This window comes from Notothenia rossii (genome assembly GCF_949606895.1).
Source record: "Notothenia rossii genome assembly, chromosome: 8".
Taxonomy (NCBI): domain Eukaryota; kingdom Metazoa; phylum Chordata; class Actinopteri; order Perciformes; family Nototheniidae; genus Notothenia; species Notothenia rossii.
Window position 1 is genome coordinate 64468269 of NC_136906.1, and position 23751 is coordinate 64492019.

The 23751-nt window shown below is 39.5% G+C and overlaps 2 protein-coding genes and 1 long non-coding RNA gene across 10 annotated transcripts in view; all 3 read right to left on the reverse strand.

The window, feature by feature from the left end:
* Nucleotides 1–116: 116 nt before the first annotated feature.
* On the reverse strand, nt 117–2301 carry LOC307016242 (ATP-dependent RNA helicase DDX1-like; the record flags this gene model as incomplete). The annotated part of the gene is made up of 8 exons (XM_079645280.1): nt 117–648; nt 784–904; nt 1184–1279; nt 1370–1412; nt 1607–1679; nt 1775–1847; nt 1931–2022; nt 2136–2301. 8 exons carry the CDS (start codon nt 2299–2301, stop codon nt 518–520), a joined length of 795 nt encoding a protein of 264 aa, XP_079501406.1. The 3' UTR covers nt 117–517.
* A 269-nt stretch (nt 2302–2570) lies between these two features.
* On the reverse strand, nt 2571–5995 carry LOC307014904 (uncharacterized protein). 8 transcript variants are annotated; one of them, XR_013801349.1, is made up of 6 exons: nt 5597–5995; nt 5270–5333; nt 4962–5186; nt 4851–4867; nt 3562–3639; nt 2571–2709 (listed from the first exon to the last, which is right to left on the reverse strand). XR_013801349.1 is itself a non-coding variant. In XM_079643150.1 (5 exons), the coding sequence occupies exons 1-5, from the start codon at nt 5519–5521 to the stop codon at nt 2640–2642; spliced, it is 321 nt and encodes a 106-aa protein (XP_079499276.1). In that variant the 5' UTR covers nt 5522–5596; the 3' UTR covers nt 2571–2639. The 8 variants fall into 8 exon arrangements, 2 of the variants coding, with proteins under 2 accessions (XP_079499276.1, XP_079499275.1); XR_013801353.1 differs by lacking the exon at nt 3562–3639 and adding an exon at nt 3407–3513 and having other exon boundaries at nt 2678–2705; XR_013801348.1 differs by lacking the exon at nt 4851–4867 and having other exon boundaries at nt 5157–5186.
* A 2116-nt stretch (nt 5996–8111) lies between these two features.
* The window catches only part of LOC307014687, a 28794-nt gene continuing 13154 nt past the window's right edge, over nt 8112–23751 (reverse strand). Inside the window, exons 2-3 of the long non-coding RNA XR_013801294.1 lie at nt 16842–16955; nt 8112–15808 (exon numbers count right to left, since the gene is read on the reverse strand). This is a non-coding gene — a long non-coding RNA (uncharacterized lncRNA). The remainder of the gene's footprint in view (nt 15809–16841; nt 16956–23751) is intronic.

Here is a 23751-nt window from a genome sequence, read left to right on the forward strand (position 1 = left end):
ACAATCCAGTAACAACAGACCGAAAATAAACATTGCTCTGTGAAAATTATTTCTCATGAATTTATCAGAAATTATTAACAGACTCAATAAATGAAATAAACAGGAGATGTTCATAATTGTTGGAGATACTTGCCTGCATTTGAACTCAAACTGAGCAGGCTATTACAGTTTATTTCACAAAAAATACACCCAAACACTTCAATACATTGACTTTCTAGCCAATTACTACATAAAGAAACTTAATTATTTCATTCAACCACATCAATCAGAAAATAAAATACAATCCAACAAAGTATTTTTCATTAGTGTATATATCAGATGCCAGAGACAAGTTTGGCATACCGAGTGAAATAGTATAATTTTATTTAACTTTTATTATGTTATGTTATGTTCATAATTCTGTGTGGGAAAAAAACTTGAGAAATAACTGCACACTACTGCGTTGTATCGTAAAGACTCTGTATCCTGTTGGAGCATTTCTTTAATCTGAAAAGTTTTAGTGCTAGTTGGGGCGTGTTCAGAAGGCTCTGAAAAACTGGTTTGGCATGTATCCCAGGTGGAGGAAGGAAGATCGGGCTTCCCTCTCGAGGTTAGCCAGTTCCAGGACCATTGGTGCCAGAGCATCCACGTGACCCTTGTAGTTACCACCTGGACAAGGGCAACAGGTTTGTTAGTCATGCTCAACACAACTGCAGTGGATGTATCTTTATCAAAGTTACCAGCAAATCTATGCAATGATTATGATAAAAAAAACTACCAATTTGTAAGCAGTTTAAAACATACCTTCCAAAGCCTTACGCTGACCATAGGTGACCTTTCCATCAAAGTCATCCAAAGGTACTTGGATTTCTGGCTCGCACTGTGTGATGGTGCACTTCAGATGCTCCTCAATATCTGACAGGAGCTGTGGAAAGAGGAAAGGGAATAAAAGACAAGTAGAATAGAGAATCCACAATGGTTAGTGTGGAATTATGTCATAAGGGTCAAAAGTGTGTGTGTCAAGCTTTCAATGCTTCCAAATTATAGCAAAACCTTTCTGCTCATTGGAGTTTTACTTTGAATGTTTGCATCTGCTTCCTATCAAATCACTTAAAAAGCCCTCTGCTGAATCGGTTGTATATCAAATTACAGATTTTCCTAGCTGCCTTGGCTTGATTTAGTTTGTTTCTGCATCTTTGTTCACCTCTTTCTCTTTGTACCAGATGGTGCAACCTCCGTCCTCCTTCAGTCGCGTGTTGTAGCAGCCTCTGCCTCTGTTCGCACAAACGTGGTACCACACCTGCACATATGAAGAAAACATTTGATTTGAACTTCTTTTAAAAGTTATCTGTAATTAAAATGAATTAGCATTTTTCTGTATCTCTGCTACCTTCTCCTTTTCCATAGCAACCGAGGAAATGGCCAGTCCCATTCTGCAAGTTAAAAGCAAAAAGAAACTAAAATGTAATTATTTTCAGTTAAATCAAAGTGTAATGAGAGATTTTAAAAAGGTATATTGTGTGAATTTACAAACAAAACTAATATGGTGACAGAGGAAAATAATAATTGTATCTCCTCTTCACCCAAAATACACAAACTCAGTTAGTCTCAGGTTGTCAGCGCTTACCTCTCGGCTCTTCCGACTCTGCCGATACGATGGACGTAGTTCTGCTTCTCATCAGGCAGGGTGATATTAATCACTGGAGAAAGATGAATAGAGCGGTCTTATATAAAAACATTTATGATTTTGTGATGACCGTTGGTCCGTTTTATTTTGAAGATCTGAAATATTTATCATACGGAACTCCGTGGACGTCAATTCCTCTGGCAGCTACATCTGTGCAGATCAACAGCCTCACTTCTTTTTTCTGTGAACACAAGAAGATCTTACAACATAAATAGACTGGATGTCATCCATCAAAAAGGTATCATTAAGTTCTTGTTGTTTTACCTTGAAACGCTCCAAGTTAGTCTGACGCTCATTGGGCTTACGATCACCATGGAGACAAACGCAGGACAACTGGTGGCTTTTACTGTCCGGACCTAAAGAAAAGACACGAAAACTGAGTGTTTATTCTGATCAATTAAGAATGAAGTCCTTATTATTTTATATGTGTGTGTATGTCTAGTGATGGCTGAAATTCTCAGTAGCATACCTCCTCCTTGCTGAATGAAGTACTGTTCCATGTTGTCACAGTCGATCTTGGTGCGACAGAAGATTATGGCCTGGTCCATCTTGTGCTCTTTGATGGCCTTCACTGTGTACTCGCCATTTAGTATCTTGATGGCTTCTGACCACAGCTGGTGAGCACAAACAAGCATCGTTAACATATTCTTTTAATTCCTCTGCACCTCACATATAAAACGTATTCAGAAAATACCCCAACATTTCATCTAAGTGACTGTCAAAACAATTTTGGGGTATTTTCTATACATCTATAAAAGATAATACAGGGAAACATAAAAAGTATAACACTGTTAAATGTGCAGAATGTATATTTTTAGATATGGCTCAGCATAAGTACTACTCAGGAAATGGTTTTCCGATATTTGTGAAATCCAGTGTTGTTAATACCTCACTAAAGTCATACCTGAGTTTGGGGTTATCCACGTATTTCGCACATTGAATGACATTGTTGAGGGTTTGTTCGGCCAACTCTTTAGATGGCTCGATGATCAGGGCTTTGGGTGAATTGGATGTTGCTTTCACCTGACTCACTTTGGCACTGCCTGCACAAACGAGAGAAAAGAGGGCTAGTCAATGCAGGAATATATCAGTTACATTAACAATGGTAAAATTACCGCTCTGGTAATATGATTTAAAAATGTCTAACGAAAGAAGGCTTTTATTGTGAAACTGTTGGAGAAAATACTGTTGTCTCCTCTTTGGGTTTGTTTTAATGCACTGATATCATGTGTGATTCTGAGCTGTTTACGACCTTGCAGCTGCCTCTTTATGATAGGAGGAGGCAGGGCATTTCATATTGTTGATCTTTATGAGGAGACAGCCACATACTTGTTGTCTCCTACATATCTCACTTATTATAACTCCAGAAGACGTCAGATGACCCATCGCAGATGACCCAACTTTCCGGCACCCGCGGCTGATATTCCGACACCCGCGGCTGATAATAGTGCCACCTCCATTTATGACTTTGTTGTTATTTATCTCCGTGTTTTGGACTATATAAGCCAGATGTGTGTGAGTTAAACCATATCCTTTGTATGTGATTTAACTCTGCTCGTTCTTGCAGGAATAAATTAGTACCTGATTATTGATTCTCAACCTGGTGTCGAGTGATATTTTCCTAACAGAAACTAACGATTGTTTTATCTAAATTGTCTCTGGTTAGGGTGTATGATAGTCATCTCAGTTAAATACCGTATCTGTTCTTTTTGCATATGACATAAGGTGGTATCCAAACACCTGCCTGAGTAGATTTGACTGTGTGGCGCCTGGTCCATGGCAACAAACCCACTCTTGGGGGCATTTTTAAAGTCTTCTCCTCCAGAGTTGAACTTCAGCTCTGCATTCTTGAACACAGATAAGAAAGAGCCATTTGTCTGGTGTAAAACTGGCACCTGCACTTTGATGTGATCCCTTTAAAACGCAGGAGGCAAAGAAGGGCTGACTCTTCAATTGTTGAGGGATCTCATTACCTGAAGAGAAGAAGACAAGAAACATGAGAAAAATTGCTATAGTGCCCCAATTAGTTAATGATAATAATATGAATGATAACTACTAGGACCGCACCGGCGGGCCGCCCAGGTATGTTAACGGCCGCCCAAGTATATTTCGCGACCCATTTAGTTTTTTGTTTTTTTTATCCGTCCGCGACCACGACTCCATCTGCGATCAATTAACTTGTGGACAATGATCCCTCGCTCTACGCCTCCTGTACCCAGGCCCGGACTGGCCATCGGGAGGACAGGGGGGTTTCCCGATGGCCTGGCCTGTTAAGTGGCCTGCCTCACACAGGGTGACTGGCTGTCTACATGATGTGGCCTGCCGACATGGCCACTGTCATACAGATAGTAAATCAAAGCCCTTGATTGGTCTCTGTGTGTCAGTCAAGCTCGGGATAACCTCAGCTCAGGTGAGGTAAAGGAGTGTTTAGATAGTTAACTTAGTCTAAGTTCTCTGTGGGTCTCAAACGGTTTGGTCACCATTTATGTAAACACATATTTCCATTTGAGGGAGTAGTGATTAGTAAAATATGCATGAATAAAATAAAAAAAGAAGTTAACTAGGGGATAAAAGGTAAGATACACTTTTAAAAACTTGTTGAAAGCTAAAAATAGCCTTTGCTGCTGCCTCAAAGAGGAGCAGGGGCGAGAGGAGGGAGACAGGAGAGGCTGATTCAGGAGCACAGATACACTCACAACTAAGAATGAACCAAAAATAAATAAATAAACAAGTTTCAGTGTTTTTCATATTGGAAATGGTATGTTATTGGTTATGGACATGATTTTATGATTATTGAAATGTATACAGTTCTGTTTCATATAGGTGTTTCCATAGATCTAGTCTCTTTATTTTCCCCTCAAAATGCACCAGATTGATGCATTTAACCTCCAAAATAAAAATAAAAATCTTACCGGGGGAGCATGCCCCCAGACCCCCTAGAGGATTTGAGGTCCACCCCTACTTAAAATCACATGGATAGGTTCCTAAATACATTTACCATTTAAAAAAAAAATAGTAACCCATGTCCACATGTTTATTTGTGGGTAGTAGATTTAAACTATAGGGCTATCACTATGGGCCCTGCCTGTACCTGTTCGCTTTGCCATCGTGTGAAGGGTCTGCTAACAAGCGACCAACAGAAAGGTTAATGTAAATGTTGTTGCACGTCACAAAGGCACGTCACCTCATACTTATCAGTTCCTGGAAAGAAATAAAGATTACAAAATTAAATATGTTTTCTAGTCAGACAGTTTATTATAGACTGAGTATCTTGTACAGCATTAAGGGGGCATACCAAAGTCCAGGGCTGCCTGACTGGTGGACCACCCAATGCGACATAGACCCTGGTCATGGCAGGTCACTTCATAGTAGTACTTCCCTGGACAAATAAAGACCTAACTTTTCCAACTTGGGCTGATGTTTAAATGCAAACTGTATATTGTACAATATGTTAGTTGTATTATAATCTGAGTGACTGTCAAGTACTTACCCCTGTTTTACCACTACCATTTTCTGTTGCCTGAAAAAGGGAATAAAAAAGGAGAATGAGACAGAAACTTGTAGTGTTCAAAGTTTGAATAAGAAATAAAGAGGGAGGCCTACCATAAGCTCATCTCCTCCACCAAGAATAAGTGGAATAGACTCTGCCTGGATGTCAGTAGGTAGCCTGAAACGCAATGATTTAAATAAATCAGGTTTGTGTCAACAACTGTTAAGCTTGCAGAAATGTCTAACAGGTCGAAACAATGTGCACAGATATCACAAAACAGACGTAGATTTGGCCAAGTAAGCCTGAATGACTTACAGCCAATCTAAATCTTCCACAGCCTGTGCTATTTCAGGCATAACACCCATTTATGTTTGAGCCCAACTTTGAACATTTTGAAATGTATGCGACATCAACACGGTTAGATAGATAGATATTCTTACCCGAAAACGCTGCCGGTGCAACTCCTTTAGTGGTACTGCCAATAAGCCTTGTATCATTGGTTCCGGTTGGTGAATTAGTTCGTAAAATACGGTTAATATATAATTGCAAAATATACAAGGAGGGCTACGGCAGCATATATGTATGTGTTTAAACATCATAGCATTTAAGTTATTATCAAGCCATGAGAATACTTAACTTGGACTGTAAGCTACACTTTCCAAACGCGGTTCCCTGATAAATATTGTCCAGTGCTGCTCCCCGTAGACTTTTTTTGACAGGCTGTTCAAGTAAACATGGCTGAGGAAAGCCTGATAGAAGGCGAAGATGAAAACATTTTTGTACGATTTACTTGTTATTAACGAATGGCCGGCAGAGAGACCCTCTCCTGGTTCCTGGTGATTTACCTGTTGCGGTAGAATATCTGCGGTGATCCGGCATCCAGGCTGGCAAATCTGGCTACAGGAGAGGGATGAACTGATCCAGCAGCCGGGGCGGGGTGGACTTGAAATGGGTGTCTCAAGATTCAACCCACACAGCGTTACGTTTCAGACTTCCGGATGTGATTTTCACAATAAAACCCCTTGTCGCACCTCATATGTCAGTCTTCAGGTTTTGATAAACCATATGTTAGCAAACAATAAAAAACGTATACGCAGAGGTGGAAAGTCACTAAGTACATTTACTCAAGTACTGTACTTAAGTGCAATTTTGAAATACTTGTACTTTACTTGAATATTTCCAGTTTATGCTACTTTGTTCTACTCCAGTAGAATTCAGAGGAAAATCATGTACTTTTCCTCCCATACATTTATTTTGAACCTTTCGTTACTATTTAGACTTAGATTAATTATTGGAAATATAATCAGCACTTAAAAAAGACTTGAGTTTCACCTGAAGTAAATTCACAAACTACCCTGCAGTGTACAAAGTGATTAAAACTAGCTGCCCCTTTTCCAGCTTTGATTACACTTGAATGCATCAATAATTATAATCGAAACATATGATATAATATGATTCGGAAATGGACCAATTTGCATAATAAATACTTTTACTTTTGGTACTTTAATATTTTGATGCCAATATTTTTACTTGAGTAACATTTTGAATGCAGAACATTTACTTGTAGTATTCCTACACTCTGGTACTTCTACTTTAACTAAAGTACAAGATCTGAGTACTTCTTCCACCTCTGCATCCCTATTCAATATGATATTTTCCCCTCTGCATATTGGATGTTTATGGTATTGTATGTTCTTTATGTTAAAACCAATACAATATTTTAAATACAGGAACATTTAAACAACAGCAAAAAACCTTAAGAGATGAAACCGGTGAAATTAGGTTTTTACTTTCTTTCATCTTTAACTTGAAAAAATACACCTGGGATTCAATTACATACTTTACCAAAGTATAACCATCTACATGTTTCTATAAATAAACGTTATTGGAGTAATTTAAAAAAAAAAAAACCAAAATAGGTGATTAACACTAATTGTTTAATAATTGGTAATCCATCTCTCTCCATTTATTCCATTAATATATTCATCTTTATCTTGACCATTTTAGATGGTTGTGTACGGTACAAGATCTAAAAGTTCTACCTCTCCTGGACAGACTTAAAACAAATATATTTAATCTGTAGTTTATTTAAGCATGTTTGATTGAATGCTTGCAAATGTGTATATATTATACTTTATCATTGCTAGATTATATATTGAAAAATCCTTTTAAACGAGGTATACATTGTTCTTGAACCACAGAAGATAATTACATCGGTTACATAAACATACGCCAGATTCAAACAGTTTCAGCACATCTGGTCATACTGATAAGACTGCTGTTATTTCTGACCAACTACTGTCACAATCATCTCATCTAATCATTTCCAGTTCCAAGTAACAATTAACGACTTAAACTTTGAAGGCACAACCCCTTGACCTCAGTGTTCCGGCTGTTTGAAGATCCTTTCAATGGTCAGTCTTCGTCAAAGAACAATTACTGTTAAACATTGTATGTGCTTTATTCAAACGTATTACTGATATGCAAAGTGTTTTAAAATGGCTTTGGCTAAAGTTGTACAATATGTTGTAAACTGACCCTTTTCATAATTTCATTTTTTCCCATTTGGCCTATGTGATGAGTGAATCCAATGGAATGAGATGCATCTGTAGTTAGTAGCATCTTTCTGGTTTATAAGCTGTGTAGAGTGTGGAAGGCCTTTGCTACCCCTAAAGGAAACAAAAAGAATGCTGCTGGTGTAGGGCACCAGCTTCAGCCTATTTTATGTTTTACATCAACAAGTTAACTGTCAGAACCCCACTCAACATAACACTTGTATTGCTTGAGTTCAGGATATGATATTATTTAAAATAAAACATTGTGTGTTAAATACTCTTAAAAGCAGTGATGCTCAAATACGAAAGACCAGAGAAATTGACACCAAGCAAATAAGTCATAAACCTATCCTATAGTACATGTTCATTGGATTGGAAAAGAACAAAGAAGTAGACAGGATGCATGAACATTCTTTATATCAAACGTGTGGTGAAACCAAAATGAAAAACAAACTAATCCATCAAGATACAGGTATATTTTACTCTCTACATTGTTGTTGTATGAGCAGATTTATTAAGTACTAACACTCATCTTCACCAATTTACACCACCACTGAAATCTTGAAAATCTAACTCAAATATTTTTGAAAAATAGAGAAAACATAAAAATAGAAACAAGAAATATGGACATATGAACAAAATGGCCAAATGAAGGAAAACAAGACTAGAATGTTTAAGAATAAAGCACAATAATCTTCTTTCCGCCAAGTAAAGTTAAGCGTCAGGATATCCAAGTTCACATTTTACACATTTGGAAATTACCAAAAGTGGGCCACTGGAATTTTTAAAAATAAAGAACAATTGTTCATGCTTCACAATGCTTCAACATATAATATGTAATAGCCCTAGGCATTTAAACACTTTAATCATACATCAATATTTGTGGACACTTTGAGTCTTTGTATTTACAGTGAGATATTTAAAGTATACATTACAGCAAGACATTAAGACATTACTGCAAGATCATTTAGTTCATTCTACACCAACAATTAATACATTTGCATTTCAATAAGGCAGCTAATGGCATTTGTAATGAAAAACACACATACCATTTATGTTAACCCTGGTAGATACCTGCTGCACTTTCATTGACCACCATAATGGTATAAGTCAACAGGCACATTATCTTCCTCTTCTTTGATTAATGTGCTCTCATTGCCATGACCTATTATAACCATGGAGTATTCCTGGGATTCTTCTGTTTCCGCTGGGACTGAATACTCAACATTTTCAAACTCCCATTCTGTATTTAAGTTACAAGCTGTGTTTGGATGTGTAACGGACCCTTGTGGTGCACCCAGGATGTAGTACTGGACATTCTCATTTTCTGGCTCTGTTTTGTGTCTTTCAGAATCTGGCAATGCAGTCATTAACGTATATCCAAGGGCTCCTGTAGGTTCACCTGGGACAAAATGCGCAACGTCCTCAGGGTTTGACTCCGTTTTGACATCATCATGAAGAGGACAATATTTTTCCTCTGAGTCCGGTTCTGGTTTTATATTTCCATAACATGGATGCCAATCCTCCTCTTTGATTTGTAAGTTTCCCTGGAGAGGACTGCCACAATCATCACCCACTTGGTTCCCATTGTTTTGGACAATCTTCCTAGGATCTCTTTGTACCTTTGTGCCATCACGAAGGATCCAATATTTTTGCTTCGTTTTGTAGCCTTCGAGAAAATGGACACAACTAACACCTGAATGGTATTTCATTTGGCGCACAAAACGACCAAAAGGCCGACATTGCTTATTTTGGCTCTTCTCTAGATGACTTGGTGAAGCATCGGAAGCCAATAGAAATGGCAATTTGAAGATCTTGTTTGCTTGTACCTTACTGTATCTGTCATAACCTCTGAGCATGGATTGGACTTTGGTCGTTACAGCTATTGAAAACTCCCAGCTTCTTTTATGTTGGGAGCTAATATCAAAGTTATAGTCAAGGATGTCATACCAAGTGCTTGGCAAATATCGTCCTTTTTTTTCTTTTTTATATTTATTTATCTCCCACACTACAGTGTGGGTCAATAGCCTCAAGTCCAGTTTTTCTTTCTCTCCAGAGTTTGTTACATCCAAATCCAAACCTATCTCCGTGCAATTGGGATAACGGATCACCTTACTGCAACACATTGCATTTGTTTTTTTACTCTTGTATTGTATCTTATAAGGATTATCACTTGTCACTGTGTCTTTTTCCTTCTTTGTTTGCAGTGCCAGCTTTCTTTTTTCACTAACCTCCCTCCATGCAGCACCCTGAATCCGATCTTGCCGAGTCGATTTACAAGTTGGAGGTTGTCTCTGAGAAGACTGAAATTGAATTTCAAAGACCTCATTAAACCAGTCAGGCCCAACTTTCTTTGGGACTAAAGAGTTGAACAAACTTGCAGAACTTGTCCCCTGCAAGTCAATGTTAAAGTTGTGTTCAAGGATATCAACAACGATGTCACCCTTTGTTCCACACAATGATCTGGCAAAACCAACCACTTCCAACATAATTTCACGAGTCAGTACATTTGTGTCAAGTTTATCTCTTGCTTGGTCTTTGTCAACAAACAGGTTCAAACCTGTGTTCTTGCAAGCAGGAAAGTATTCCATTATCATCTCCTCTATTGCAGAGAAGGAAGAGGACTGAACCTTTTCAGGCTTTGGTGCTGTGCAGTTTGCATCCCCAGAGACAGCGTCCGCCATGGTATGTGTAGGTGGATGATGCATGTGACTAGGGCCAGAGTCAACCTGACAAGTCTTATGACTTCTTTCTTGAAAGCATTTGGGGCAATATTTTGTAGGATTTTGTAGGCATATCAAGTCAGGCAGTTCAAAGGGCTTATTCACAGAGTACATTTTCATCCTAATTACTTGGTTCCTTATGTTTGTCCATAGTTGCTCTTTATAGGCCTCGCGATACAGTTCATTTTTTAAATCAAGAGGAAAATTATACTCCAATATCTCTGTGACGAAGTGCTTTTGGTCTGATATCAGTGCTGTGGCAAACGTATTCAATTCAACCATGATGCCATTTGTCAGTGATTTTGGGTCAAGATTTAGTTTTTCTCCAGATCCTACATTAAAATCAATGCCTAATGTCCTGCATCTAGAGTAAGAATATAATGGACAATGTTCAGTATGAGGTGTTGAGAGAATTTGCTGTATACGATTTTCCCGCACTTTCCACAGCTTTAAATCTAGTTCATTTTTAAGTTCAACCGCAGAACTGCCTACTTCTTGGCATGTGATAGCAGTATCGGACGAACCAGCACTACATCCATCTGTATTAAGGTTGTTCTTTAATTTCAGTTTCCCCCAAAGATGTTCTTTTCCTAGTTTCTTTGGTCCCTTGAAGGGATTCACAAAGCATGTTAGATTCCTTTGCTCCACTGTAGCATGAATTCGGGCAACAATGCTTCTGGCAAGGTCAGGATCTCCACTTTGCAAATGAAAATCGAAGTTGTGTGTAAGAATGTCAAGACAAATCTGCTCAAAAGTCCCACACAACTTTTCTGCAAAGTTTGTCACTTCAGCCACTGATCCATTTGTCAGTTTGTCGATGTCCAGTTTTTTATATGGCTGATGATTGTTAACATTTAACTTCAGACCTATTTCCTGGCAGAAGGGATAGAGATCCTCACCCTTCTGTGAAAAATGTTTTGACGTTTGACCTTGTGAATGAGTTGGGAACCCGGGAGCAACATCACACTCTTCCATTTTCAATATGTTGCCGAGTTGAGTTTTTACATTGCCCATACCAGGGAAAATAGGAAGTACACAAATCTCATTTGAGAATTTGATCGCATCTTTAGAGTTTTCCAGCATTCTCACTCGATTCATAATTTCCAATGTGAATATTTTTCGCTGGTATTCACTCTGCAAGCCGAAATTAAAGTTGTGTTCAAGAATCTCCATGATGAAATCCTGCTTGGAAGAATTCATTGCTAAGGCAAATGTTGCAACTTCAAACAGATGATCGTCTCGCAAATTGTCAACCCTAATATTTTGCTTTGCACCAAATCCAACAAGGAATTCAAGACCGGATTTCTTTGAGTTGTTGAATGGACCAAACTCGAATGTTGAGAGGATTTTTCTTGCACGATTAGCACGCAACTTCCACATGTTGTTCTCTGTTTCCATTTCTTCTTGTTTCACGTCACATTTGTTTAGTGTATTTCTTGTAGTTTGTGTTTGCACTTCAACTCCAAAATAGCCTCTTTCCATCATTTGATTTGCAAAGGGTGGGTTAAGGTTTGAGTTCTCTGTTTCCATTTCTTCTAGTTTCATATCACCTTTTTTTGGTTCATTTCTTGAAGTTTGTGTCAGCTGATCAAATCCGCAACGCCCTCCTTCATTTGGTTGATTGGAAAAGGGTTTGTTTACATTTGAGTTTACATTTGGTAAACTGGATGAGATGTCATCGGAGGTGAGGGAAGGCACGGGATGACCCAGACAACTTGATTCTAATTGTCCTGGAATGTCTGAGCTTAGAAAACAACCATTTGTTTTTTTTAAGTGATTCTGAATGCCTAGGTTGTCTGAATCTGTCATTTCGACTGAGTCTAGATCAGACTCTTCTAGAGGACAAGTGTAGTTTTTTGCTCTTGTTTTCTTTGTTTGCAGTGCAAGCTTTCTTTTCTTGTGAGTAGTTTCCTGTTTGCGGGCATACTGACGAAAAACATAAACTTCATTGAACCAGTCTGGTGTCGCTCTGTGAAAATACATCGTAGGAGAAAAATGTCTCCCCTGCATGCCAATGTTGAAGTTGTGTTCAAGGACATCTTTAATGATGTTAACTTTAGTCCCACACAGTTTTTTGGTGAATCTGGCAACTTCATTCATAATCCCATATGTCAATACAGGTCGATCCTTTTTCGATTTTGGTTGGTGTTCGTCTGCAAACAGCATAAAACCGTTTTTTTGGCAACAATGGTAGTTGTCCATTATCGTTTCCTCTCTTCCATAGAAGGTAGAAGACCGATCCCTTACAGTCTTTTGTCCTGTGTAGTTTGCATCATCAGAGACAGCGCCCGCCGTGGTATGAGTACGAGGATGATGTATATGACTAGGGTCAAAGTCATTCTGACAAAGTTTATGACTTCTTTCTTGAAAGCATTTGGGGCAATATTTTGAAGGATTTGGTAGGCACATCAAGTCAGGCAGACTTGAAGGCAGTTCAAAAAGAGTATTCATCAACCGAGGTTTGGAAAATCTCTTGACATTCATTGGTGTTACTGTCCATAGTTGCTGTGTAAAGGCACTGCGATACAGCTCATTTTTAAAATCAAGATTCAAATTATACTCCAGTATCTCTGTGATGAAGTGCTTTTGAGCTGATAGCATTGCTGCAGCAAAGGTGTTTATTTCAACCATGATACCATTGGTCAACAATTTGGGATCAAAATTTTGTTTTATTCCAGATCCTACATTGAAATCAATGCCGAGTTTCTGACATCTAGAAAAAGAATAAAGTAGGCAATGTTCTTCATGGGGTACTGAGAGGATTTGCTTAATGTGATTAGCTCGACATTTCCACAACTTCAAATTTAGCTCATCTTGCTGTATAGTAGATCTGCATACCGGTCTGACTATTTCCACAGACTGAGAAGATCCATCACCACATGCATCTAAATGTGGGTTCCTCTGGCAATCAAGTTTTACCATTGTTGTAGAGTCTTTTGTGGTGTCCTTTCCAGTTATATGAATTGCACAATTTAATAGATTCTGCTTATCCACTATAAAAGGAATCCGTGCATGAATATCTCCGGCAAGGTCAGAATCTCCACTTTGGAAATCTAAGCAAAAGTTGTGTTTGAGGATGTCAAGACATATCTGGGCAAATTTTCCACACAACCTTTCTGCAAAGTTTGTCACCTCAGTCATTGATCCATTGGAGAGTTTGTCAATATCCAGTTTTTTATTTTGCTGTGGATTGTACACATTTAGTTTCAGACCTATTTCCTGGCAGAAGGGATAAAGATCCAAACTTTTCTGTGAAATATGTTCTGAAGTGTTAGCTTGAGAATGAGGTGGGAGCAGCGTAGAAAACTCACACTCTTCTATTTTCATTATGGTGCCGAGTTGAGGTTTTACATTGCCCATACCAGGAAGCTCAAAAACCTCATTTGAGAATTTAATTGTATCTTCACAATTTTCCAGCTCTCTCACTCGATTCATAATTTCTAATGTGAATATATTTCGCTGGTATTCACTTTGCAGGCCAAAGTCAAAGTTGTGCTCAAGAATCTCCATGATGAAATGCTGCTTGGAAGAATTCATTGCTATGGCAAATTTAGCAACTTCGAGCAGATGATTGTCACGCAAGTTGTCAACACTGATGTTCTTCTTTGCACTAAATCCAACATTGAATTCAAGGGCAAATTTCCTTGAGTTGTAGTATGGACTAAACACGAATGTTGAGAGGATTTTTCTTACACGGTTAGCACGTAACTTCCACATGTCGTGCTCTGTTTCCATTTCTTCTTGTTCCACGTCTGACTTGTTTGGAACATTTATTGGAGTCTGACATTTCTCCTCAACTCCACAATGCCCTTCTTCATTATGTTGACTCGCAAGTGGTGGAATCACATTTAAGTTATCAGTTGGTAAAGTGGATACAATGTAATTGGTGTTGAGGAAAGGCACATGAAGACAGTTTGATTCTGGTTTTCTAGGAATGTCGTAGCCCAGAGAACATTTGGGGTTTTGTGACTGATTCTGTTTGCAAAAGTTTCTTGAATCTGTGGCTTTGTCCAAGATTAGTTGAGATGATCCCAGGGGATAAGAACAGTTTCCCTCTGTTCCCATTACTTCTTTTTCCATGTCACATTCTTTGTCAGAGTCTGAATCAGACTTTCCTACAGGACAAGTGTGACAATGATCTCCCTCTGCTGTTCTAGTGCTATACAAATGAGTGTCATAAGAGAGTGTGTTTGTTTCCATGTCTCTTTTGAACCTTTTGATTGCCTGTTCACTTTTTAAATCAGACTGCCTTCTTTTTGTCACATCCTTAAACTGATATTGCGGAGCTTCCATATCAGACAGAGCTGTTTCTCTGTGTCTTTTGAAGGGATTTGTCTGGAATGAAAACGGCTCAGTTTTAAACTCTGGGCTTATTTTGGTACCAATGTTGAGAAATCTCGTTCTTTTCTTCAGCAAGTGCGATATCTTGATCCAAGCTCGACTTTTTTCTTGTTGACTTTTTAGATCAAGTTCAAAATTGTGCTCCAAAACATCCAGAACAATAGGGCTGTAGGATGCAGTGAGAATTCTGGTGAAGTGAATTAACTCAAACATTATGCCCTTTGTCAACAAACCTGGCTCTAGACTTTGTTTTGACCCAAAATCAAGGTTCAGACCAATTTTCTCGCAAAAGGGAAACAACTTGGAAAAATCATCATCTTTTTGTTTCTCTGCTGGCTGTGCTTCTGAAAACTTGAATTCATCTTCAAAGGCACTGTCATCACTTTGTGCCCTATCCATCTCTTCCAAGAGACTTTCTGCCTTAATGCAATCTTTGGATGTTGCGTGTGAACACTGTAATTCATCTTCATGTTCCCAATCATCAGTGTCTTCCGTCTCCACCAGGATACTTTCAGTCTTATGCTTTGTGGATGCCATGTTCGGTTCATTGCTGCTCGAGCATTCTGGATTACATGGTGTGTCAAAGAGAGTGAAAACTTCATTTTGATCTTTAGGAGGTTTCCTAATTAAGTTTTTAACTTTGTGCATAATTCGAGATTTAAAATCAATCCGCTGTTGATCATTTTCCAAATCAAGATCGAAATTGTTCTCTAAAATGTTTGTGAAAAAATGCCTTTTACTCTTGTTTACTGTTTTAGCAAAGTCACAGACCTCAAGTATGACCCCATTTGTCACTAAACCTATATCCAGTTTTTGATGGTTGTTGGATGCTACATTAAAATCCAATCCAATCCTATTGCTGCAATGGAAAGGTTCTGGATGTCTTGAATTGTTGTCTACACACATAATGCGCCACTGCCATACTTTGTTGGCATCCATCTTTTTGTTTTGTTCTTCAGACAGCAGTTGTCCCCGTTTTCCATCTGCAGTGAATTCACCTACTGTTCTTCTTTGCCTTGTATGTTTTCTTTTCCTGTATTTAGTTAGAAAAAAGAATGAAATGATACACAAATGAATCACACAATTTTTTAACCAATGTATTAATTATATAATATTTATCAGACTAAAATACCAGATATCTGACACTTAGACCCTTATTTTCTCAAAGTACTCTGGTTACTTGTGATAGGCATTAGGCAATATCTTTGACATAATGACCATTTATTTAATTTGATTTCTTTAGATAAAAGTGATTTGCCAAGCAGCATGTTTAGTGGCTAATGTATTTTTGATTCATCTTATAACTGTGCAGCTCATTTACAATTTGAATATTTTGGACATATTGCAGATATTTTAATAGTATGTCATATTTTAATTTAATTTATTCTACTACCATACATGTTTTGACTATGAGGGACATTTTCTTGTACACTAAATTACACTGAACAAAAATATAAATGCAACACTTGAAACGTGCATTTTTGCTTTATCGGGGGGGGTCTGGGGGGGTCCGAAAACCAGTCAGTATCTGGTGTGAGGGTTAGGGTTAGGGTAATGTTGTGAATCGAGTGGCCCATGGTGGTGGTGGGGTTATGGTATGGGCAGGCGTATGTTATGGACGACGAACACAGGCCAATCGATTCACAACATTACCCTAACCCTAACCCTCACACCAGATACTGACTGGTTTTTGGACCCCCCCAATAAAGCAAAAATGCACGTTTCAGAGTGGCCTTTTTCATGTGGCCAGCCTAAGGCACACTTGTGCAATAATCATGCTGTCTAATCAGCATCTTGATATGCCACACCTGTGAGGTGGGATGGATTATCTCGGCAAAGGAGAAGTGCTCACGATCACAGATTTTTTCAGATTTGAGAACAATATTTGAGAGAAATGGTTATTTTGTGTATATAGAAAATGTTTTAGATCTTTGAGTTCATCTCATGAAAAAAGGGAGCAAAAACAAAAGTGTTGAATTTATATTTTTGTTCAGTGTAATACCAACTTTTCAAAAAATACAATTCTACTTGCAGCAAATTTATATATATTTCATCTTGCTACATACCTTGTAAGACATTCATCTTGAATAAAAGCTCTTCCAAGTTTTTTAGCCCACACTGAATGTCTGCTTCCTATGTGGTCATCCTCCAGACAGTAACGAGACTCTTCTGGTACAGTGCTACCATGGATGAAAAAACAATTAAAAACATGTTTAACAGTGTTGACGGAAGTATTCATAATTATTTATTTTGTAAAAATTGTACAATTACAATTTAGAAACATTCTGTTACAAGTTGGAACCCTGAATTCAAAATGTAAAGAACTAAAGTATAGGCAACAACAGTGGTTAATTTGAGCCGGATCCTGCCGGAACAGGATCCGGCACCTCTTCATTTTGGCCACCCTGTGTTCCGGCACCTATTTGGGCAGATCCGGTACCTCTCACAAAAAATAAAAATTTTAATGGTTAAAAGGAAATAAAATATGCAGATATTAATTTACAGAAAAAATCCCAAGAATTTCATGTCGTTTATTAAGATTAAGATTTGAAAGAGTCGGAGATCTGTGTTGACGCACTGAAAAGCTGGACCAACGGACAAACGTCTTTCACTTTTGAAATTCGCCACATGAGGAGCACGTCGCAGAGAGGAAGAAACGGTGATTCAATGCAAGCATGTCAAAAAGACAGTTAAATTGACTGTCTTTCTTCAAAAAGAAGGAAGAGGTAATAGACACTTCAAAACGAGTCAGAAAAGCCTCCACAAGCAGCGACGAGGGCAGCTGCAGCGGTCATGTTGATGGTAAAAACCAGGAGGAGGTTAGCGCCGCAACAGCTAGCCAGCTAGCTAACCGACAGCTAGCCAAGCCCGGGCAGCGGGTCAGGTTCACCGCCAGCCGGAACAGGAGCCAGCTACCGTCAGCCAGGTGGACCACCAACAGCAACGGGTGGGTACCCTGGCATCAACTAGCCCGGTACAACAGCCGGAGCAAGAGGCGAGCGGAACCGCGACATCAGCTGGCTTACAGCAGGAAGATTCAGTAGGAGAGGAGAGCGCATTGAGCGTAGAAGAGTGTGGGACGTCCAGCGACAGGTCAGTTTTTTCTAACTGTGGCCAAGAACTTGGAGGACCGTATGTTATCTCAAGGAGGCCGGATGCCAGATAAAACTGGATATAACAAGTTCATTGAGGAGTTGAAGGTGCTTTACGCACAATACTGGCCCGAGGACGCAGGTGCGCTGTATGGAGAGACTGAGGTCGAGTCACTGTGTCAGCGCTTCAACATTGCCAACCCGCGCGCAGTCATACGGGCCTACAGAACGTACAGAGACTCAGATGGTAAAGACACCCCCTATGAGCTGATGGAGTTACTTGTTGCTGTCAACAGCATTCCCATTGCAAGTGCTGAATGTGAGCGCGGATTTTCTCAAATGAACTTGATTTGCACTCCCAACCGTAGCTCTTTGCTCACATCCACCATGTCATCTTTACTCTTCCTAAATCTTGTTGGACCCCCCCTGGCTAAATTCAATCCAGTCCCGTACGTGAGGTCCTGGGTGGCCAAAGGACACAGAACTGCCACAGACACACGCAGTAAAAGCAGAAAAAAAGAGAGAGGACAATCCGGACATGCTCGTGATGTGGGGTGTTTTAAACAACTAAATATGGTGAGCAAACATACTGTCTATTAATAGGCCGCCGTGCCAATCTTTGAATAGGCCTAATAAATATTTTTTTTACACGTTAAACCTGTTGAGAAATTAATTGCTGGCTGTATACTGAAGTCCCACCTGTGGTGATGTGGGCATTTGCCTATGTTGTGCGTACTAGCCTAAACAATTATAAATTATCGTCATAACATTTATACCATGGATACTATTTGAAATTGAGGCTTGTAAGTCCCAAAGCGTTGCAAGTGGACATTTTCATGTTGTTTTCAGCACCTTTTCTGTATACGTTCCGGGACCTGTACGCGTCTCGTCATCCCTGAGCTGTCATATGTACTTTGCGTTCCGGCACCTTATGATTTACAAATTAAGCACTGGGCAACAACATATACTCAAAAGTACTCCAAGTTACAGTACTTATTAAAATCAAAACATTATAATACTGGATACAAAGAATTGATTCATTAGTATGAATCCATCAGCGATTGGTCTACTAATGTTAGAAGGAACAAGAAAATCTTGCATGCAGGCAGAGGTGGAAGAAGTACTCAGATCTTGTTCCTAAGTAAAAGTGGAAATACCAAAGTGTAAGAATACTTATACAAGTCAAAGTTCTGTATTGCAAAATGTTACTCAAGTAAAAGAACAACACGTTTTGGCATCTAAATATATTTAAAGTATCAAAAGTAAAAACACTCATTATGCAGATTCAGGGCCGGTTCTAGACAATTTGATTCCCTAGGCGATATTTTAGCTGGCGCCCACCCCCCAGCCAGAGAATCGTTGCTCATCTGCTGGACTAACCAGTCCACCAGTAGATGAAAAACACCGGTGGACTCCACACGCCGTCCACTGCGGAGAATAAACAGAGGGGCAACCATGGCAACAATGCTCCGGGGGCGGGGTCTTCTTTGCTGCTTTTGGTCTATTTTGTGGCGGCAGCAGCAGCGCCACTTACAGGCCTGGCATATGTACTAAAGTGTTTCCAGCGTTTCCAGCAGTCTAGTGTGAACGGACAAGTTAAATGAATTGAATGCGTGTGAATAGGCCTGTCGCGATAATTTATTTTGTTGGACGATACATTTTCCTGGAAATTATTGCGATAAACGATAATATTGTCGGCACTGTTGTAAGACCATTTTAGACATAATGATAATATATAATAAGAGTTCAAGTACATCCTTTCAAGCAGAACTTTTTATTGAAGATTTCATTATTGCAAATGAAATGTGAAATAATATTAAAATATATAAATGATATATAATAAATAAAACAAATTCATTAAATTATAATAAATTCATTAAATCACACAGAAACCAAAACAATACATTAAATAGACTCAGGCTGGAAAACAGAGCTCTCTCTCTCTCTCTATCTATCTATATATACACTGTGTGTGTATATATATATATATATATATATAAATAAAGATGAGCACACATTGTCTCACAAGCAAAAAAAACCTCCTTAAAACAACAGTCAAGTGTACAGTCCACTGTCCATACAAAGACCCGAATGCCTCAACAGGCCATATCCAAATCTGTTTTCCAAAGTTTTCGAGCAAGGACCACCATCATTCATTTCATTTCAAGCCTTTATTTATCCAGGTGTATCCCTTGCAGTGTTTCCCCTAGGTTTACTACCTTGACAGGGTGCTGCTCGGGTACCCCGAAAAAAAATGTCGGGGCACCCAGATTTTTTTTATCCTCTGGAGCAGAGAGAGGAGCTGTGGATTAATGTTATTGATATCGTACAGTAACAAAGTATTTGTACATTAAAAAGTAATAAAGTACAGTGTTACACTGTACTTTATTACTTTAATTCAAACTGTATTCCCTTCTTATCATGTAGCCTACACTTCTTCCTTTCATTGATACATTTAAATCACCTGACTACAGCATATAACATACCTGCTGCTGCAACCCTGTGCTGCTGCTGCTTCTCTCTGCCTCATCCTCTATTGCTGGAGGCAGCTCCACCTCTTCTGATCTCTGATATGAAAGCAATCGTGTTATGATCATATTGAGCTATTGGTGTGAGTCTAACATTAAACAAGCAGTCTGCTTGTCCTACATTGCTGACGATAAATCTTAAGTGGCAATTTGTTGAGTCACTGCCGCTAAATGCCGGTAGCATCAAGCTAGCAAATCCTGCATTAGCCTCACATCAACAGGTGTAGACAGAACATCCAATTATCCTGAGCTAATTTACTGAATAAACCAACTCACATCTCCTGTCTTTTTATTCACCCAACTCATTAGACTATTCTTCTGCTGGCGTTTGATTGTTGTTTTCTGTCAAATTCAATACTGTAGTTCAAAACCGCGGTACCTGCTCACCATCTGTGAGCTATTTTTAGAATGCGCACGCTACGTTCGTTGTCGCGTTCGCGCGCGTCCACCTGGGCAGGCTGTGTGTGTCCTTCTCCCGTGACGATAACGGCTTGCGGTTAAAAAATAATAATAAACGAATTTGAAACTGGGGGGACACACAAACGGGCAGACAGCAGAGCTGTTGTTCTCCTCCTTTCCTCCGCTCTTGTCTCTGATAGTGAGTGTGTGCATTCGCGTGTGTGTTGGGGAGGAGCGGGGCCCCGCCCTTCAGAAACAGAGCGGAGGGAGAATTTGAATACGCAAGGCTGTGGACACTGAAACATGCACATTGGATAAATAACATAGGCGTTTAGTTTATTTAATAAAAGAGCACATGTTCAACGTGAAAAGTGACCGTAGATAGATTACTTCAGTTGCAATTTGGTGCTATATATATACATATATATTTGTTTTAAAAAAAAAAAAAAAAAAAAAACACCTTGAATTTCAGGCAGGGCGCGGGGCTCCGTTGGCAGGGCGCAGCGCCCCGCCAAGACAATGGTAGGGGAAACACTGCCTTGAGATCATTGATCTCTTTTTCAAGGGAGACGAGGGGGTATACTACGAAGCAGGATTTTCTCTTAGCCGGCTAACTTCAGGGAAAACTCGGAGTTTCCGGTCCTACAAAGCTGGTTCTCTTTTTAGCAGGCTAGATCTCCATGGTAACTTATGCTGTGTGGCTAACCTGGTCGGGAGCAGGTTAGGTTGAAGGCTAAGAGCTCAACTCAGTGAAAACACTGCCTGCTGACCAATCAGAGCTCATTGTGCGGAGTTTAAAGCGATCAAGTCATATAAAAGGAGAAAGGAAATACAGAAAAGCTGCCGTTTCAGGAAAGACGGCCGGCAAAAATCACCGACTGTGTGAACGTGAACATTAATAGAATATCACCTCCCATCTTCAGAGCAATCTGACTATTATAACATTAGCGTTAAGAAAGCTTACTTAAATATCTGCCACAACATACAGTAAGTAACCCGGATCAGAGTAACATTAAGTACAGTCTGCGGCATATCACATCATAATGTATCATATATTTCCTTATCTGAGTCAGCTGAGCCGTATCTGGCCGTGCAACACTCATTGTTAGAGATGTACCGAACCAATCACGTGATCGGGGATCGGAGCCAATCACGTGATTTTCAAAAGATCGGAATCGGGAGAAAAAGATCGGGAATTTTTTTTTAAATAATTTTTTTAAATAATTGTATTTAATGTTACAAAACAAAAAAGACCATGTATGTATTGCTTCTTTTTGGGCACTCTGTTGCCAGATTTGAGAGAAATAAGCAACCAAGACCTGGTTGCTTATTTCTCTCAAATCTGGCAACAGAGTGGGCATGGCGCAGTGTCTAATAGTAGCAGTAAGCTAACGAGAGGCTACGTTAGGTTGGTGACTTCGGAGTCGGGACAGAGAATATGTCAGGAGTTTGGAAGTATTTTAAAATTTAAAGCGAAGGCAGTGTAACAGCCAGATGCAATGTTTGCAAGGAGGAGGTTCCGCGTGGTGGAAAGAACAGAGCTACGTTCAACACGACCAATATAATACACCACCTGAGAAACAAACACCACCAAGAACACGACGAGTACAAAGCGGCCACTCAGGTAACGGCGCTGAAACAACCAACACTTTCAGAGGCATTTAAAAGGAAAGAGAAACTGCCCCAGAACAGTGAAAAGGCCAACAAAATAAAAGCCAAGATAGCTGAATTCATCGCGTTGGATGACCTTTATTTAGTTTTGATCCAATGCTGCTCTGAAGCTATCCATGTTGGTTAGAATGGGTCATTTCAATAAAGAAAATAACCTTAAGGGACAACTTGAATGCTTTTTTCGGCAGATTGTCAAAATCAAATGATTGGAATCGGATTGGGAGCAAAAAAAGGTGATCGAGACATTCCTACTCAGTGTCACACTGTATGCAGAAATATTATTTTAAGCAACACATTAAGTTGACGAAACACTCGAGACAAATGTAATTAAAGTCAGATCCACTCGTGTCTTAGACGGGGCAGTGATATCATAAACCTGTTAATGTACGCATTCAAACACTTTTTCTTTTACCAGCTGCATTCACCTTGCAGGCTATGTGGCTGTGGCTTTTATCCTGGATAAAGTGTTTAAGTCATGGATGTTTAACTTCTTCATATGTCTACTATTAAAGTTGACTTTTCATTCAGGAAGTATGACGCGCTGCGCTGTCAGTACGCTTCTCCATGTTTGTGATTGGTCGAATGCTCCAAATACCACCCCTTTCATGTGAACGCGCACCTAACTAGATAGGACACGGCTGACTTGGGGGATCCACTTGATTACCCGCGTCGTAGTACCGTTTAGCGAGAGCGCGTATGTTTTGGATTAGGCCAACTGGCTAACTCAAACATATCCAGGTTAGGTTGAACCAGCTTCGTAGTACAGGCCTCTGCTCAAGTAAACATATTTGCATTGTCGGGCATTTATGCATCTTTGATTGTAAACTGTCGGGAAGGTGGGGGCTCTCCATCTCCAGCTGCCGTGTTTGCTCCCAGATGGAAACGGAATGGGGGTGGTTGTGTTTTAAGTGTAGTTTAAAATGCGTGGTATTGCCTGCTTTTGTCGCTACCTTTTTTAAACAAATGCGACACACCGTCCGGCTCATTCAAATCAGTAGGTTGGCCTCGTTGATTTGGCTTGAATCCAAAATACTGCCACACCGGAGAATTGAGATGTGTATTTAGGTTTTGTAACCAATTCCATTTTTACATTAAATTCCCCGCGAGTAAGTCACACGTTGTCTCCCGCTTATTGCTATATTATTAATTTGGCTGCTATGCTGCTGCACGTGCACGCAGAGTGTCCTGGTCCTGACCTGGCTGTGAGTCAGCCCCGCCCCTCACAGCGCGCGTGGCCGGCAGCCACAGCGCTCCTAGCTAAAATGCTGGTCACATCCTTATGTAAA

Bases quoted from the DNA above. Each gene is read 5' to 3' on its own strand.
- LOC307014904 (XM_079643149.1), bottom strand. From the start codon at position 5,521: ATGGGTGTTATGCCTGAAATAGCACAGGCTGTGGAAGATTTAGATTGG. The intron at 5,334-5,471 runs GTAAGTCATTCA...ATTGCGTTTCAG, and splicing joins GTGGAAGATTTAGATTGGCT to GCTACCTACTGACATCCAGG. The intron at 5,187-5,269 runs GTAGGCCTCCCT...TCCCTTTTTCAG, and splicing joins GTGGAGGAGATGAGCTTATG to GCAACAGAAAATGGTAGTGG.